The following is an 18967-nucleotide window of genomic DNA, read 5'->3' as shown; positions in this document are numbered from 1 at the left end:
TTCACCCGGCTCCACACCCTACCTGGAGCTCTTGAGCCATGTAGCTAGGCCCAACAAGAAAACTAGTCTCCTCTGCCTCACCTCGTGGATCCTCTCATACTGCCCAGCCTACTACTACATTTTGGACCTCCAGCTACTGTGTTGTACCAATCATGTCCCCTTAGCTCTGCCCCCGTTAGAATTATCCCAATCTGCTCACTTTATTACTCCAACTGAAGATTCCAGCCTAGTGGGTTAAAAACTCACACCACAAAAAAACATAATAATCTAATTTCAGACATCTAGGTTTTACTTCAAAGTCACAATCTATATGAAAACAAGTATGTTTGCTCCAAAGACCAGCAATCCTGTAGTAATTGTTTGTAATAAGAACAACTTATACAAAACTGAAGACACAGAATTGAACAATTTTAAATGTGTTCAAATTTTCTAAGAAATTATAAGATGACATCAATAAACATAGGAATGAATTTAAAGAGGGCAGAAATAAACTTCTTACTGAAGACCAAGAGAACACAAACAAATGAAAAAGAAATAATGGTTATTCAGGATATTAACATTGAATCTAATAAAGAGATACTAGATCCCTCTCCTCCATCCTAGCTAGATTTTCTAATTCAGTATTTATTTATTTATTAAAATAAATAAACACTGAAGAAAGCAAAAATTGAAATTAATCTGTAAATGTTTTCAGAACATCTAATAAACTCAGTGAAAAGCTTCAGCAACATAATGAATCATATAGAAGACATAATTCTCATCAAAGCTTAGAGACAAAGTAAAAGAATTGGGTTATTCAGTCAAGCAAAATGATAACTCTTTAAAAACTCATGAACAGAATATGAAGGAACTATCAGACTATGAGAGTTATACCAAGATGAGATCAATAATTTAAACATACTTACAACAAGAAAGGAGATTGAAACAGTAATGAAAAAAAATCTCTTGACTAAAAAACGTCCCCAGTCCAGACAGAGTCCCAATATAATTTTATCAGACCATTAAAGTCAAACTACAACAACCAATGCTACTCATCATTCTACATAGTATAAATGTAAGGAAGACTTCTAAACTACTTTTCTGAAGCCAGCACTACCCCAGTACCAAAGCCATATAAAGAGACAATGAAAACGAATGTAGATTCAAACGTTTTAAAAACTACTGTTTAGTACAGATACACATAAAAAAGATCATACACCATCATCAAGTTGACTTTATCAAGTAGATAAGGAGATAATTCAACATGTGCAAATCAGTAAACATATAGAAATTAACTTAAAACCCAAATTCAATAGTCATCAGTAGATTCAGAAGAGGCCTTTAACTAAATTCAAATTGCCTACACAAGAGAAGTTCCATAGAGAATAAAGTTGGCAGGAATATACCTTTATACGTTAAAAAAAACCCACATGTGACAAATACATAGCTAACATAATCTTAAATGGAGAAAATATAGTATCATTAAAATCAAGAAGAAGACTAGGTTGTCGACTGTCTCCACTACTGTTCAATAAAGTGCTCAAAGTCTTGGCTAGAACATAATGGCAAGAGAAGAGATATAAACAGGAAGAGAATTCAAAGTATTCTTGTTTTTAGGTAATATGATACTACACATAAGAGACCATAAATAGTTCACCAGAAAACTTCTAGAACTAATTTTTACTTTTCCAAAAAGTATCAGGATACAAACACCAATAGTCTTTTTTTTTTTTTATTCACCAATGTGAAACACACAGAGGAAGAAATCACAGAAATAATTTCATTCACAATAGCTTTAAAAATCTCTCAAAGTAAGCATCTTAGAATAAAATCTCTCAGAAGGTGAAGTAGGGCTGGAAAATGGTTCAATGGTTAAGAGTATTGACTAGTCTTCCAGAGGTCCTGAGTTCAATTCCCAGCAACAACATGGTTGCTCACAAGCATCTGTAATGGATCTGATGCCCTCTTCTGGTGTGTCTAAGGATGGTGGCAGTGTACTCATATACATAAAAAAATAAATCTTGAAAGGAAGGAAGGAAGGAACAGAGGAAGGAAGGAAGGAAGGAAGGAAGGAAGGAAGGAAGGAAGGAAGGAAGAAAAAAAAGAAAGGTGAATGACTTGTACGATAGTGACCTTAGAACTTGAGAACTTAGGAAGACATTAGAATATGGAAAGCTTTCCCATATTCATCAGTTGTTACAATGTTGTGAAGATAATAATCCTACCAAAATTAATCTACAGATTCATTCAATACCTATCAAAATCCCCATGCCATTATTTGTAGAAATCTTTAAAAAAAAGTCTTAAAATTCATATGGAAACATAAAATACCCTGGATGGACAAAAGAATAGAGACTGAGCAAATCAATTAAGACATTATTATATCTGATTTCAAGTTATACAATAAAATTATAGTACTTAGGAGTATTGTAGTAGCGTGCGTGTGCGCATGTACACATACACACACACACACACACACACACGCATGCTCAAACACACAGATACATTGACCAGCAACACAGCATGAAAGTCTCAAAACTTCTGATCCCAAATTTATCCTGTCTACAGGAAAAGCAGTGATGGGAGATAGATCAGAGACTGAGGGAATGGCCAACCATTAGCCCAACTGTAGATCCATCCCATGGGCAATCACCAATCCCTGACACTATTAACGATATTCTGCTATGCTTACAGCATGAGTCTAGCATGGCTATCCTCTGAGATGCACCACCCAGTAGCTGACTCAGAGGAATGCAGAGACCCATAGCCAAACAGTGAATGGAGCTTGGGGACTCTTATGGAAGAGTTGGGGATATTATTGCAGGCCCCAAAGGGAATAGGAACTCCACAGGAAGACCAACAGAGTCAAGTAATCTGGACTCTTGGGGCTCTCGGAGACTGAACCACCAATCAAAGAACACTCACAGGCTGGACCTAGGGCTTCCTACACATATGCAGCACACGTGAAACTTGGTCTTCATGTGGGTCCTGAACAACTGGAGCAAGGGCTAACCCAAAAGCTGTTGTCTGTCTGTGGAATTTGTTCTTCTATCTGGGCTGCCTTGTCTGGCCTCAATGGGAGAGGATGTGCCTATCCCTCCAGAGACTTGATGTGTCAGGGTAGGGGGATACCCAGGGCATACCTCCACCTTGTCAAAGGAGAAGGGGATGGGGAAGGATTGTAGAAGGGGGTGACTGGCAAGAAAGTTAGTGAGCTGGTGGAAAGTAAGTTACACACACACACACACACACACACACACACACACACGCACAAAGTCCATGCAACTATAGACATCCGATTTTCAACAAAAATGCATATTAGAGGAAAGACAGAATTTTCAACAAATGATGTTGTGAAAACTGGATATCTGCATATATACAAATGAAACTAGACCCTCACCCTGTTAAAACAAAACAAAAACTCAAAGACCTCAATGTAATACATGAAATTTTGTAACGGCTGGAAGAGAAGGGAAGGATGTTCACAATAATGACTAGATAATGTAAATGTGGTACACTGGGATTTAACTCAGCCTGAAACAAAAATAATGTTAGAAAATGTTCAGGTAAATCTGTGGCTCTAAAAATTTTATCCTGAGTAAGGCTAGCCAGGAACAGATAGAAGAACACCACACTATCCATCATATGCCCAGCACACATTCTCCATTATATGTAGAGCCTAATTCAAATCTCTAATTTTTTATGTTCAGTTTAGAGTACTGGTAGAAGCCAGTAATCTAGAAAGGAGCCAAGTAGGGTGGGGTATGGTCACAGGAATTGGGAATAATCAAGTTAGAAGTGAGTTGAAGCATCCATTCTGCAGGTACACAACTTCTGATTGGATTTGAGACTCACTCCACAGGAAAGAATCCATGTCTATTTCTGTAAATCTGATCAAATAATCATTGCTATAGAGATCATAATCTCAAGGAACGAACAGGATACTGATGCTTAGCAATTGACATAGATCAAACTACTTTTAAAAATATTTGTTTATACCCATAATAGTACACTACTGTCAGTCTTAATCTCTCCAGTGAACTGTACATTAAAACAGAGATGTAAGCTAGCTGCACAGAGTACTAACAACACATGATGGCTGAGTCTTAAGCCTTAAATAAGACATTTATACCAACTTGTCTTTAGTTCATGGAACACTGAAAATAGAATTGAAATGTAAAAGGATGTAAGAGTTGATATATGATATGATACAATACGATACGATATGATAGATGAAGGTTATAATGATATCTTGTGGTAAGACTCAGCTATTTCTACCACAAACTTAAAGCAACCAAGGCTAACTTCACTAAGTATGCATAGAATAGAACTGTTAACAGTCTAGTACGCCTAGAAGAGGGTCTCAAGAAGCTCTGTTCCTCACCACTGGACTATTTGCTATTGATATGTAGAAGGAGCTAATGTGGGAGGAGTTAGGAGTAGAAGAGGAAGAGGAATAAGGAAGAGAAGAGGAAAAGGAAGAGAAGTTTTAGAGAGAGAGAGAGAGAGAGAGAGAGAGAATGGAGGTGGATGTTCATGTGTCTGTAGCAGTCAAAGGTAGTTGGTATATCTAAGTTGGGTATTGGGTTACACTTCTGATTGTATGGGTATCTTGTTACTGATCATTACCAAATATATAAGCTTTTGATTAATCTTTAAGCATTAGAGTCTCATCTTTCTTACTGGGCCTGCATGGATGGTGGGATGCTCTGGGCAATGCCCAGCCTTTCGAAGACAGCGTGAAAGATTGGCAGAGCCATCTCCCATGCTGGCATTTCGTGGTGGCAGGGCTGGTGTTTCTGGCTAGCCGGTTCTAGCTGCTGTGCGCACGTGGCCTCTGGTCATGGAACATGGTGGCTGAGCTAGGCAGAGCTGACGAAGCTTATATAGTCGGCCTGAGCCAGAGGCAGATATAAATAATTACTTCAACACTGATAGATTTAGGGGAAAGGAGAGCCATTGACTTTGTGTGTCCATTGATGATTCTATCAGGTTCCAATGAATAGTTCTTTTTTTTTAATTTATTTTTATTTATATAAGTGCACTGTAGCTGTCTTCAGACACACCAGAAGAGGGCATCATATCCCATTACAGATGGTTGTGAGCCACCATGTGGTTGCTGGGAATTGAACTCAGGATCTCTGGAAGAGCAGTCAGTGCTCTTAATCACTGAGTCATCTCTCCAGCCCCTCAATGGGTAGTTCTAAAATTCAGTGGATAACACAGATGAATAAATTAAATACATTATCTATACAAATTAGATTTTTATCTTAAATAAAAATGAAATCATGACATTTTCAAGAAAATGAAAGGTCCTGGTAATCATACTAGTCAAACTTGGAGAAATACTACATGTTTTCTCTTAGAGAGTCTAAGTTGAGTAAGTATATGCACATGTGATGAAACTAGAAAGGGATCATGAGTGGGGAGACAGGTGTCATACGGAGAGCAAAGCAGGTTAAAAAGAGGATACACATGACCTGAAGACATAAAAGGTGCTGCTGTTACTGTGGTGTATTCTACTCCTTTATATTGACTGTAAAAGTAGACTTGAAATTGATAGGTGTGTGTCTCAGGAATGAAACAATTTTCTTTCACCTTTTATTATATATTTCCCTCGTTTCAAAATAGAAGTAAAAGGTAGATTCCAATTTCTGTCCCTAAAAATCCAAGGCTTCAGAACTGTCTGGTGTGATAGTCCCAAAATAGTTTCAGTGTGTGTAATTTTCTTTTATCAGTTTTCCCTAAGTCAATTAGACTAACAGATGGTCAACTGTTACACTGTACATGCTTTTCTAACAACTGCTTTTGCTTAAGGCAAAGGCAAAAAAATGTGATTCCTTGTGTTTTGGGTGTCCACATGCTGTGTCCAAACAACCATGCTGCTTTTAAAATGACTGCCAATTTTCTGGTTACCCAAACTCTCCTGGTTTGCTTTTCATCATTTAACCAAATTGCATTTCCATAACATTAGCAAGACAATTTTGATGTAAGGAAAACTCTATCTAGAGAAGACCGCTGCCAATTATCTAAAATGTGCTCCTGCATTTTTATTGTGCTGAAAAGAATTTAAAAGTATCTGGTGCACTTATGAACAACTTACTTGGTTTGTGTCAGATCAACTACGATGAGATCTTTCTCTAGAAGTACAGCAACAGCATAGGGTTCTTGAAATTCTACAACACAAAGAAAAACATCGAAAAGTTTCCATAAACACAATTTTTATTTAAACCATCAACACTGCATTTCCTTTATCTCATATAGAGATCTTATTTAAATGATGAAAAAAAAGAAAACAAATTATGAGCCAGAGTGGCAAAGAGTACTTTAATAAAAAACATGTTGTATTTGATAAATATAATGTTAAAATCTCTAACAGAACTAGAAAAAAATGACCTATGTCTAGGGCATAGTAAAATATATTTTTAAAATCATGGAGCGATAGTCATCCGGGGCTATTGGAAGAGAGTAAGGGTATCACCTCAACCTTATGATGACTATCATATTCATAACCTTAGTATTTTAGATCTTTCTCCTGCCTACTAGGAAACAAACCAAGACTGCACTAACTCTGCTTCTCTGGGATATGATACCCAATTGCCTCACTATGATAATAAACCACTTATGGCTAGATGTGTTCTTTAAGACAATATGTCTTAGCATACTCTTATACATTACTTCTTGTGTTCAGGAGTACAAGCCTACAAAAGCAAACAGAGTGGGGTAATCTAAGATTTTCAAGTTTCTAAAATCCAACCTGCTTTCCATCATTCCTTTCTCTCCTATTCTTCTTGCATTATATCCCAGAAACTGTCTCAAAATCCAAAGGCTATATGGAGAAAAAGACTGACAATAAATCTTTCTTATAGATCTTTTGCTCTAGGGAAGTATACAAGATGTGAACAAGTGAAGAAATAAGGAATTATGAGAAAGTGATGGTAATAGTGTAAAATGTAATTTGCTTTTGGACAGGGAGCCGTGATTTAGCTCAGAGTCAAAGAAAGCATTGCTTTTCATTTACAATAAAGGACTCATGGAGAAACCCACAGTGAAAAAGATGTTCTCCGATTAAAGAAACTATGTTCATGAAAACTTTATATATATATATGATCTCTGAATCTCTGTAGCTACAAGTGTTATTTTTTTTCCATAGTGTTGAGAAAGCACATCCAAAAGGGCATAGGATTACCAACCAGTAGTTTGCTATAATTTCAACGTAGGACTTTTGACTCTAACTTCTGGCTCATTTTCATTATACCAGCAGGTCTGACTGTCTAGTTTGAAAATAACTTACTTGAAACTCAATAATCACCCAGCAGGTATTTTCTACAGAAGACTCAAGTCTTGAGTGGGAAATTTAAATATTGGGGTAGACAGCCTTCAGAGTAACTTCCAGACTGAAGTTACTGTGCCTACTCAAGTTTTCATTTACAGACCTCATTCACATGAGAAAAAAAAAACATAAAAGCAAACCAATTGAATGAGAACAAGGGTTCTCTGGTGTTCAAGTAATCATCTATATGACAGTATGTCATCCGCTACAGGTCAATGCCCAAACCGTTCTCATACTGAGACTTTCCCATTCTATCTCTAGAGCTGTTTTAAGTTTCTCAGCATTGCTTGAATACAATTTGGGTTTTAGAACACTAAGGTTCCATATGACTCCTTATTTTCTTTTTTCTAGCTCTCCTTAGGAAAATCATAGGCTAGGTTTATATCAAGCATTAGAAGATAAAATAGCTGAGGCACTATCATATATGAATTAAAGTCAATAATAAATTAAAATTTTAGATGGTTACATCTGTCAAAAGTTATTATTGTTCCCGCAAAAATAAAACTTGAAGCAGAAGTCTTACTTTCACAAAAGTCCTTTGTATATTGTGACAGCTACTAAAGAATTGTTTAAGAATCTACGTTGAATTCTATGCTTTACCTATCATTTACTAAAAGTTTTGTCTTACACTCATTGACTTGAAGTTCCTTTTCCACTGAAATGCCACAATTATAACTCCCTTACACTGTTACAAAAGTGATATGAAGAGCACACATGAAATTATTTATAGCTAATAGATAGCAACTATATTACCTTTTTAGGTTTGTGTGTCTCATCTCTTAACCCTTGCTCCTACCACTAAAGGGTGCAATATTCTATCATAATTATTATTCTGAAGAGAACTGCATCATTTGAGAGGCTTAGAGATGACTGCCCAACTAAATATAGATGTGAACTGGCAAACTCTGATTATGGTTATTACTCTAGGTAATAATCCAATTAACAGTGTTAAAGCATTTGAGTTTTATGGAAATTAGTTAAATCATCAGATGTCATAAAAGTATTAAAACTATTAATAACTTGGTTTAGTCTGAGAATGACATTTATCACTATATAGCTATAAGAAGATTAAATCCCTATTACCTAACAATTAAAATATATTAACAAGAAAGTACATAGAGTCTTCTGTAGTTTGTAGGAAAAACAAGATAATGTATATGTATATCTGAAGAAAGTAATTAATAAGGTAAATAGCATTGGATGAGTCTAGAAAGGCTGTGAAAAACTGAATTATGTATTGTAGGCTTTCTTTTCTGGTGCTTTGATATATCTAGAGTTTGAATAATTAAAATACATTTGAGTAGTTAATATATTCATAGTATCATGAGTATCATAAAACCGCTTCTCCTTAAACATGACAAATGAAAAGTGCAATTGTCTTTATCAGTTTTCTGAAAAATAGACTTATTAATCAATTTGTGGGGAATATGCATAACAGCAGATTTATACTTTATTAAAATCATTATAAATCATCCTTGCATTGCTGCTGATGTTCAGAAGACTACAAGCACAAGGCATATAATGTCTGATCTTTGCAACAATAGATTCTGAACTCCTATTTCAGATATATCTCAATGCTGTTGATTGGAGGAATTTTTCTAACTTTAGATTTTTTTTTCTGTATTTTTACTTTTCTTTCTGTTTCCTGCACATTCCCTTCCGAGGTGTTTCTAACTGTTGTTATCCATATTCACAACTCCAAAGAACATTTAAATTGTGATAAATCATGAATAAATATTGTAAAATACTTTCTCTAGTTTTTCTCTCTATTGACCTTACTCAATCTTACTATTCTTTCTTTAAAAAATAAAAAACAACAAGAAAACCTCTGAGACTAGGCATTTCCCCTCTACTACAACTTGATAACTCTTGTTTGGTCGATATCCATGGGAGGCCTCCCTTTCCTGAAGGGAAATAGAGGAGGAGTAGATCAGGTGTGAGGGCTAGGGTAGGGCTTGGGTAGGGGGAAGGAACTAGAGAGAAAGAGGAAGGAGAAACAGTGGTAGGAAAGTAATAAATTTAAAATGATAAAAACAAAACAAAACAGCCTGTGACTGTGAATGAAACCTGAAATGGTTTGCATTTAAATTTTGTTTTGTTTTTGATTTTTTTGAAACAATGTCTCGCACACACTATAGCACAAGCTGAACTAAAGCTTACTATGTAGCTCAGGCTGGCCTTGAACTCATAGCAATCCTCTTGCTTCCTGTCTCTCCAGTTGTGAGATTACATGAGTAAAACAGCACACCCAGTTACATTAAATAAATACTATTTACAAATGTCTTTGCTGCAGTTTGGATTTTGAGGGTTTCTCTTGAAACCTACCTATTTGTTGGACAAACTCTACTAAGACTAGTGCTTTCTTTCATATTGGTATTTTCTTCAGAGTTTTTCTGTATCTCCCCAAACATCTTCTAAAAGCTTAGAAGCTTTCTTCTAAATTGACCTTCTCAAACCCACAGTTTGTAAAACCTTTACTTAATATTCTCAAAAGTTATGCTCAAGTCCTGTTTTTCAATGAGAAATTTCACAAACATTTCAGTCATTTAACCATTCTATAAAATAGAATATTATTTATCCTATAAACTTTGTGACTCAGCACTGTAATCATGCATTACTTCAACTCAAAAATTCACATTTATTTTATTGATCCAATCAGACTTTATGCAATTTATGTGCAGATTATGATCATATGTCTCTAAGTTCAACAAGTCTTTGTAGTATGAGGCCACAGTAACATTAATTAATATATGTTGATTATTTAAAAATACAGATTATTTGTCTCTGGTAACTGTGGAAATAAATTTCTATGTTGATTGTTATTTATTACATATCTAAATATGAAGCTAAATAATTTAAAGGAAATAAAAATATTTAGCAACTGAACACAACATACATATTTTCATAGTTAAAAAATATGTTCTTTTTCCTTTACACTAATCATATTGGGGTAATATTATTCTCTTTCCATATACATGATAAACAATACATATAAGTATCTTAGTAGCCAAAGTAAATCATAAACCCAAATATTTTGTCCCAAGTCCAGTAGTCTTTGTCCTACATCTATAAGTCCCCTTTTGAAAATGTAGCAATGTGTATTAATATTGTTTTCATCATAAATTCATGTTTATGGTTTATATTTTAACCATTTTAATTTTTTAAATTTTCTTAAAATACTTTATCACAATTAGATTTTACTTTTATATGAGTTTAGACTAATTTTTATGTTTACAAAGGGTTTTGTATCTTTATTTAAGATAATAAAGATATACATACATCTTTCTTCCTGATGGTCTTATGACTGTTGTCCAAATTAAAATAAATCACTGACCATACATCAGCAATCCTAAAGTAATCAGATGTGCTGCAGCTGCATCTGAAGCAAAGCCAGATGTGAAAGAGATGCAGCACCACCAGAGTTACAGATCACTGATATCAGGTAAGTGCTTTAACTTTGATTGGCATTGGGATGGGATGGGTGGAGCTGGTCTAGGAGAGACTATTAGGAGACCTCAGTTTCCCCAAGTGACTTCACCCTGGACCCCTATCGGACCCTCCCAGCTCAGCTTCCACCATCCTTATCAAAGTTTAAAGCACTTACCTGATATTAGAACCTGAAACGCCAGCACTGCTGCACTACATCTGTCTTACTTCCAGTCTGCCAAGTAGGTGCAAGTGCAGAACCTGCGCCAGCAACTGTAGCTCACAGGGGTTGTACCACAGTGGATGTCTGCTGCCAAAACTGAAAATATTTAACCTTAATTTCATTAGGAATTTGTCATTTCAAAAAATGATTTTTTTTCTAAAATTAAATGTTTCATTTTATTCACTTACCATTTGGATAGGGCGTTTCACATAAAGTTAGAAATTCAACAATAGGATGATCCATTTCAAGTACTGTAATTGCTTTTCCATGCATGATGGTTAAACTTGGCCTTCTGCAAGCTTTGTCATATGACAGCCCACCAGAGAATATTATAAATGGTTCACTACACAGGGAAGAAAGGGGATAATGAGACTACATTCTTTAAAACAACACAAAGTCAAAACATAAGTCTTTAAATGATAGGTTCAGAGGAGATTATCTACAATGTAAATGGCCTTTCCAACTCTAGCTTTCAACCAACAATTGACTATTTTATCATCCTCCCTTTTCTGGATCTATATTCTAGTTATGAAAATAATTCATGAGTGAGCATAAAGATATTTGGGTAGCACTGAGGAAAGACAAGATGGTAGAAAGTGGAAATACTCACTGACTCTCAAAGGCACATACATGCACAAATTTAGCTACCAAATTCTATATGACTATCACTAGAACATAAATTTCTGTTATAATATTCAATTAATGAGTAAGTATCTGGAACCCAAATTTCTAAGATGAAAAGGAATCAAATTTTAATATAAAATTAAATATCACAGTGGAAACCTCATAATGGTAAGTGAAAAGATAAAAATTCTAGATAGTGAAGCTTCTGTAGCAAGAGTTTTATGAGGAGAGAAAAAAATAATATGTAGATGAATAATAATTTAACAGAAAAATATCTCATACAAAACTTTATGCATACCTAGCAAGCTAGCTTTATCTGGCTCTAGTAAATCCACATAAAATTTTAGTTATTACTTTATTTAATACTTTATTTTTGACGTTAAAATATAATTACATCATTTTCCCCTTCCCCCTTTCTCCTTTCAACTTCTTTCACATACTCTTCTTTGCTCTTGCTCAAATTAGGGGCTCTTTTTCTTTAATTGTTCACATATACATACAGACACACAGAAACACACACACACATACACACACGCGCACACACATGCATGCACACACACCCCTGCTGTTCGGTCCATAACTTGTTTGTGTTGAGAATGTTTGGCCGGGTTAAGAAATGCACTCCTGTATATGTCTAGTAGAGTATTTACAGAGACAACTGCCATGTGGACTAGCAACTAAAAGCTGTGAGGCAAAACCTGTGCTGAATGTACAGGCAGTGCTGTCCAACAGTCTGCTGTCTAGGAAGGAAGAATGAGAAAGGGTACCAAGCAAGACTTCCTCTCTTCTCACTGATTCTTGGCTGATATAATGTAAGCTACGTTACTATGTGTGCCTTTCTGCCATGATTTTAATTTGTCTTGACATAAGACTAAAATAAATGAAGTCAGCCAATAATAGAGCCTTCTGCAACCAAAGCCAAATAGGTCTTTCAACCTTAAGATATTTATTCCTGCCGGGCGGTGGTGGCGCTCGCCTTTAATCCCAGCACTTGGGAGGCAGAGGCAGGTGGATTTCTGAGTTCGAGGCCAGCCTGGTCTACAGAGTGAGTTCCAGGACAGCCAAGGCTACACAGAGAAACCCTGTCTCGAAAAAAAATAGAAAAAAAATATTTATTCCTGTACTATGTTAAAATGGCATGAAGTGACTAACCCAATCAGGTTTCCTTCAATAGTTATAAATATTAAAGCTGCCTATAGTTTCATAACATTTCATTTTTCTTCTTTTAAATCAATGCACATTTTGTGCTAGTAAAGAAGCATCTTCAGGATATAATTGCCTAATTGAAAGTAGTCCTCTCCAAATGCATTTTAAAAAGAACTAGAGACTCTTTACATCAGTCCTTTGAAAGTCTGTTCCTCTAAGTAACCCATTTTCACTCTCTATTGGCTAAACTAAGAAGTTGCTTGTCTCTGCAAGTCACTGTATCTCCTCTTTTTCATTTTGTATTGTGCAATCATGTGTTAATCTTATGCTAAGTAAAAACAACAAAAACAATATGAGTATTAATATTTCGATTACATTTACATATAAATTAACTATTCTGATTTTTCTTTAAAATTTATTTTACTCAATACTTTAATTATCAGGCCAAGGGCTCTTCTGTTCCCTGAGTCTTCCATTGGGGATGAGAATTAGTGATTTGACAAAGTGAGTGAAAACCCCTTAATCTGCTATTAGAAAGCATATTCCCTACCATTGAAGAAGTTCCATCTATCCAATAACATGCACTGTAAACTTTAAGTACACACAATAAAATTGTGTAGTGAATATAGGTATACCATGGATTAAGAGTTTTGTTTATTTTTCATAAAAATTATATGTGTGTTTTTGTATGAATTTGTGTGTATTGTGTAAACGCAGGAGCATGAAGAGGCCAGAAGACTGTATCAGAGTCCACGAAACTGGAGTAACAAACAATCATGAGCTGGCATGTGGATGCTGGGAGCCAAATCTAGGTCCTCTGCAAGGCAGTAAGTACTCTTAATTGCTGAGCCATCTCTCCAAGCCCCCACATTGGGCTGTTTTACTTAGTTTTCATAACTATTTTCTATTTGCCAGAAATCTATATCATTTTTATTCTAAGTTTCTGTGGTGTTTTGAATGAAAATGCTTCCATAGGCTCACATGTTAGAATGTTAGTCAAATTAGAGTAGAACTATTTAAGGATTAGAAGAATTAGGAGATACTGCCTTGTTGGAATAGGTTTCAGCTGTCTCTCTTGCCTGCTGCCCGTGGATCAGGATATTCTCTCAGCTGCTTCTCCACCTCTGCCTGCCTGCTGCCATACTTCCTTCCTCTCATCATGATCATAGACTAACCCTCAAACATTGCAAGCAAGCCCCCATTTAAATGCTTGGTCTCTTCTTTTTTTATTTTTAATTTTCTCAAACCTGATTAATAGATATTTGGTAATATTTACAGCCTAACTATATACTCTTGCCCCTTTCTCTCCCCCTAAAGCAAAATTCTACAGTACTACTTCTCGTTTAAAAGACGCAGTGTTTGTCTTGGTTGCTGCTTACTAGAGCCTAATACATTCAAACACTGGCAGTAATTTCTTTTTTAGCACACAAATCAAATTACATAATGTGTGATATATAGTTAAAACCAATGGAAACAAATTGAATATTGTAGAGCATTTCATAGGAGAACATTTTCAGAATGACAATTTTGTAGCAAAATAGAAGCCATAAAGTTCATGGATCATAAAATTTGTCATGGAAAAATTCCCCAGGCATCCCATGACACTCTTTGTTCTCATTTTGCTGCTTTATTTTCAAGATTTGCAATCTATAGAAGAGGCTGAATACTAATTGATAATTCAATGGTTATTATTAAGAGTCTATAGGTCAGCCCAAGACTGAAATAGAGAAAAAAATCTTTTGAAAAAATAAGCAAGTGAAAAGGAAAACCCAAATCCAATTGCTTGGAAGCTGTTGGGATGATTAATATAGCTTCTTGAACCTCAGTGGTACTTAGACTTTATATTATATAGCAGGTGATATAAATACTACTGAAAAAAAGGCTGAAGAAAAGTTCTAGTAATAAATGTTATTTAGAAGAGAATTATGTAAAATTTTGTTTCCATCCAAATAAAATAAAATTTGTAATATTTTATTACTTTATACTATATTAAACTGGCCTGATAAAGAAATGTTGCTAATTTATCATGATTTTATACTATTACAACTTTAGAAGAAGTTTTACAAACCCAATTGTATCTATGATGACAAAAACAAATTGCAGTGTGAGCAAGTAAATCTTACATAAAGTAGAATTTTTCAGTTTATGGTTATAATGTTTAGGAGCTGAGAAGATGGCTCAGCAGGTCAAGATGCTTGATGCATAGCCTGGCACCTGTGTTGGATCCCTGGAACCCACTTAAAGATGGAAGGAAAGAACTGATTCCATAAAATTGTCCTCTGACCTTCACATAAGCTTTGTAGCATGCTCTTCCAAACACACACAAGTCACACACACACACACACACACACACACACACACAAGTTTACATTTTGGGTGGAAATTTTCCATTAGTGATTAATGTAAATTTAAAAACTATGCAGAAGTACTAGATATAGTATCTATAAATGTAACAAAACTATATCAAATGTTATTTTATCTTAAATTTTAGGTTTTTTCCATTATGACAACATTAATAACGTTATAACTCCAACTAAAGTTTAACTTTCCAACTTCAAAATGTAAGATCCTAAGTTCAGAGTGATCAGGTTATGTATTTAAATCTCATAAGGAATATCAACAGATGCATAGATTTAGCTTAATAAATATGCTACCAGTATTATAAATGGTTCAAAAGTCCTCAATTATTAGAATTGATATATATGATGCTAATATAAATAGAATGAGTTATTTGTTATTTTCAATATTCATAATAATCAATAAATTACATTACTGATCTAGATAATTAATAATTTATAATTATATGACAATATAACAAATCATTAACAATTGCTTTCCTTCTCCTATCCCTTAGATATATCACATATTCACAAAGTACAACCACATACCTGTTCCTGCACGTTTTGTACTCTACTTTAAGAATTGGTTTACAAGACTCAGACTTTCTTCCTTCTCTTTGACTTTTTCCTAGTGAAAAAAAATTAAATATAATTTAAATTATATTGATCCATGAAAAATTTTAAATTTAAATTAAGAAATATAAACTTCGAATGATAACATAATTAAACAAGAATTCTACAAGCCCCTAGGAATGGTTTATGCAACTTTTTACACCACAATAATAATCCTTGAACAGTTTACACTATAACAGGTGATAGAAATACAACTGAACCCAAAGGCTCAAGGATAGTTTTATTGTAGATTTCAGAAGAGAATAGCATAAGAAATATTTTATATTTTTATCAATCATAATTACATTAGGAATAATTTTTATTATTTTAGATCTTCTATATTATTAAACTGGTTAATTTGATGAGTTAAGGCATAGTAACATCAGGTCTTAATTTAAAGATATTGACTTATTCTTAAAGTACCTGTATTTCACATAAGTCTATGCATTCTAATGTTAAGCTCATAGCTTTAGATTCATATCAATGGACTGCTATATCATCAATAACGCTACTTATAAGCTTCATTCTTATATAATTCAAACATGTAATCTTACAAATGTTCATTTATTAGTCACTTTTGATGCTTTGAATTCTCTAAATATGAATGTAATTTCTTATAAAGTTATTTCAGTTATTTATGTTCAAAAATAAAGTTTAGGACTTAAGAAACATACATGCATAATAAAATATACTATTACTAGAAATATGTTATTTTTTACTGCAATCCCAACACTCAGGAGGTTGAGCCAGGAGACTTAAAAGTTCAAATATAGCATAGGTTACATAAGACTCTATTTCACTCCCCTCATATGAAAAAAAAGAAGAACAAGAAGATAAATAAAAAACAATAAAATATATACCATACTTAATACTTTGTCTACAGTAAAAATAAACTTTCATATTGCAGCAAGTCTACAAAATCATTCCATTTCATTTTCAAAATGTTATTACTTAAATTTAATGATGATTGATTGGTTGAAGATTGATTTACTGTGTATAGAAAGGGCACATATGTGCTACAGTACACATACAGAGATCAGGGAATGATTAGTTCTCTCCTTTCACCATGTGAGTCCCAGGCATTGAAGTCAGGTTGTAAGGTACAATTAATATTCCATCTCTACCCCTAACAGTTTACTGTGGGGAAAGAGTTTGTTTTGGGTGTTTTTTGTTTATTTTTTGCTTTGCTTGTTAATACCCGCTTAAATGTTAGATTGTCTAAAACAACAGTATCATCAATTTCAATTATTGTTATTCTTTATATTCCAAGTCCTCTATGTTAAGGGTTAGGGCACATTTAAGTAATGAAATTCTAATATGCCTAGAATTAATTAGAATTAAATAAAAATATAAAAAATACAGTATGATATTATGATGTACCAGAAAGAAATGAGTGGCTGACAAAAGATATTTAAAAATCTGCATTTAAAGCTTTCCAGTCTGAGCCAGTGCCCTGAGCAGACCTTGGGCACTACCTCTGCACCCAGTCCCACGAGATCCAGAAGAAGCTCGACTCCCAGGTGCTCTAAGATACCCAGGATCATAGGTGAGGAGGCCACAATATCTGCCCCTAACACTCCAAAGCCCCATCACCGGGAGTAATTGGGACCAGCAGGATCCAGAAATGCAGGAATCCCGGCTCAGCCAGTGGCATGGGTTTCTTCTGGTCTAAGTCGGTACCCTGAGAAGACCTTGGCTGCTAGCTCTACACCCAGTCCCACAACATCCAAAAGAAGCTTGACTCCCAGGCTCTCTAACATGCCCAGGATCATAGGATCTCAGGAGCTTGGTCACACCAAGATTTGAGGATCCCAGAGGCAGCTTGACTCCCAGGAGCTCTGACAGGCCCAGGATCTCAGGATCCCAGGATCCCAGAATCACAGGATCACAGAGACAGCTAGACTCTGAAGAATTCTGACACAACCAAGATCACAGGAGGGATAAGCTCCAGTCAGAAACAGGTAGCACTAGAGATAATCAAATGGTGAGAGGCAAGCATAAGAACATAAGCAACAGAAACCAAGATTACTTGGCATCATCAGAACCCAATTCTCCTACCATAGCAAGTCCTGGATACACCATCACACTGGAGAAGCAAGATTGGGATCTAAAATCACTTCTCATAATGATGATAGAGGACTTTAAGAAGAAGATAAATAACTCCCTTAAAGAAATAGAGAAGAACACAGGTGAACAGCTAGTAGCCCTTAAAGAGGAAACACGAAAATTCCTTAAAGAATTATAGGAAAACACAAACAAACAAGAGAAGGAATTGAACTTGATCACCCGGGATCCAAAAACCAAAATGGAAACAATAGAAAAAAAAAGAAAAACACTAAGGAAGACAATGCTGGAGATAGAAAACCTAGGAAAGAGATCAGAAGTCATAGATGCATCATCACCAACAGAATGCAAGATATAGAAGAAAGACTCTCAGGTGCAGAAGATACTATAGAAAACATTGACACAATAGTCAAAGAAAATACAAAAAACAAAAAGCTCCTAGCACAAAATATCCAGGAAATCCAGGACACAATGAGAAGAACAAACCTAAGGATAATAGGTATAGAAGATGGGAGGCAGAGGCAGGTGGATTTCTGAGTTCGAGGCCAGCCTGGTCTACAGAGTGAGTTCCAGGACAGCCAGGGCTACACAGAGAAATCCTGTCTCAAAAAAAACCAAAAAAAAAAAAATAGGTATAGAAGAGAGCGAAGATTCCCAACTTAAAGGGCCAGTGAATATCTTCAACAACATTATAGAAGAAAACTTCCCTAACCTAAAGAAAGAGATGCCCATGAACATACAAGAAGCCTACAGAACTCCAAATAGACTGGACAGAAAAGAAATTCCTCCATTTCTATATCAAAACACCAAATGCACAAAACAAAGAAAGAATATTAAAAGCAGTAAGGGAAAAATGTCAATATACAAAGGCAGACCTATCAGAATTACACCAGACTTCTCACCAGAGACTATAAAAGCCAGAAGATCCTGGACAGATGTCATACAGATCCTAAGAACACAAATGCCAGCTCAGGTTACTATACCCAGCAAAAATCTCAATCACTATAGATGGAGAAACCGAGATATTCCATGACAAAACCAAATTTACACACTATCTTTCTATAAATCCAGCCCTACAAAGGTTAATAGATGGAAAACCCCAACACAAGGAGGGAAAATACAGCCTATAAAAAGCAAGAAAGTAATCATCTTTCAACAAACCCAAAAGAAGATAGCCACACAAGCATGATTCCACTTCTAACAACAAAAATAACAGGAAGC

At 35.0% G+C, this 18967-nt stretch overlaps 1 protein-coding gene across 1 annotated transcript in view; it reads right to left on the bottom strand.

The window, feature by feature from the left end:
- Window positions 1-18967, bottom strand: part of LOC114639413 (syntaxin-binding protein 5-like) — a gene marked incomplete at its 3' end in the record, with an annotated part of 222451 nt that overhangs the window by 38494 nt on the left and 164990 nt on the right. Inside the window, exons 7-9 of the mRNA XM_028788160.1 lie at window positions 15620-15698; window positions 11150-11304; window positions 6083-6155 (exon numbers count right to left, since the gene is read on the bottom strand). Of these exons, the coding sequence (XP_028643993.1) occupies window positions 6083-6155; window positions 11150-11304; window positions 15620-15698 (307 nt within the window). The remainder of the gene's footprint in view (window positions 1-6082; window positions 6156-11149; window positions 11305-15619; window positions 15699-18967) is intronic.

This window comes from Grammomys surdaster, unplaced genomic scaffold (assembly GCF_004785775.1).
Source record: "Grammomys surdaster isolate TR1022 unplaced genomic scaffold, NIH_TR_1.0 125704, whole genome shotgun sequence".
In the NCBI taxonomy this organism is placed as follows: domain Eukaryota; kingdom Metazoa; phylum Chordata; class Mammalia; order Rodentia; family Muridae; genus Grammomys; species Grammomys surdaster.
Note: the sequence above shows the minus strand (reverse complement) of the source record. Positions and strands in the feature narration are given on the sequence as shown.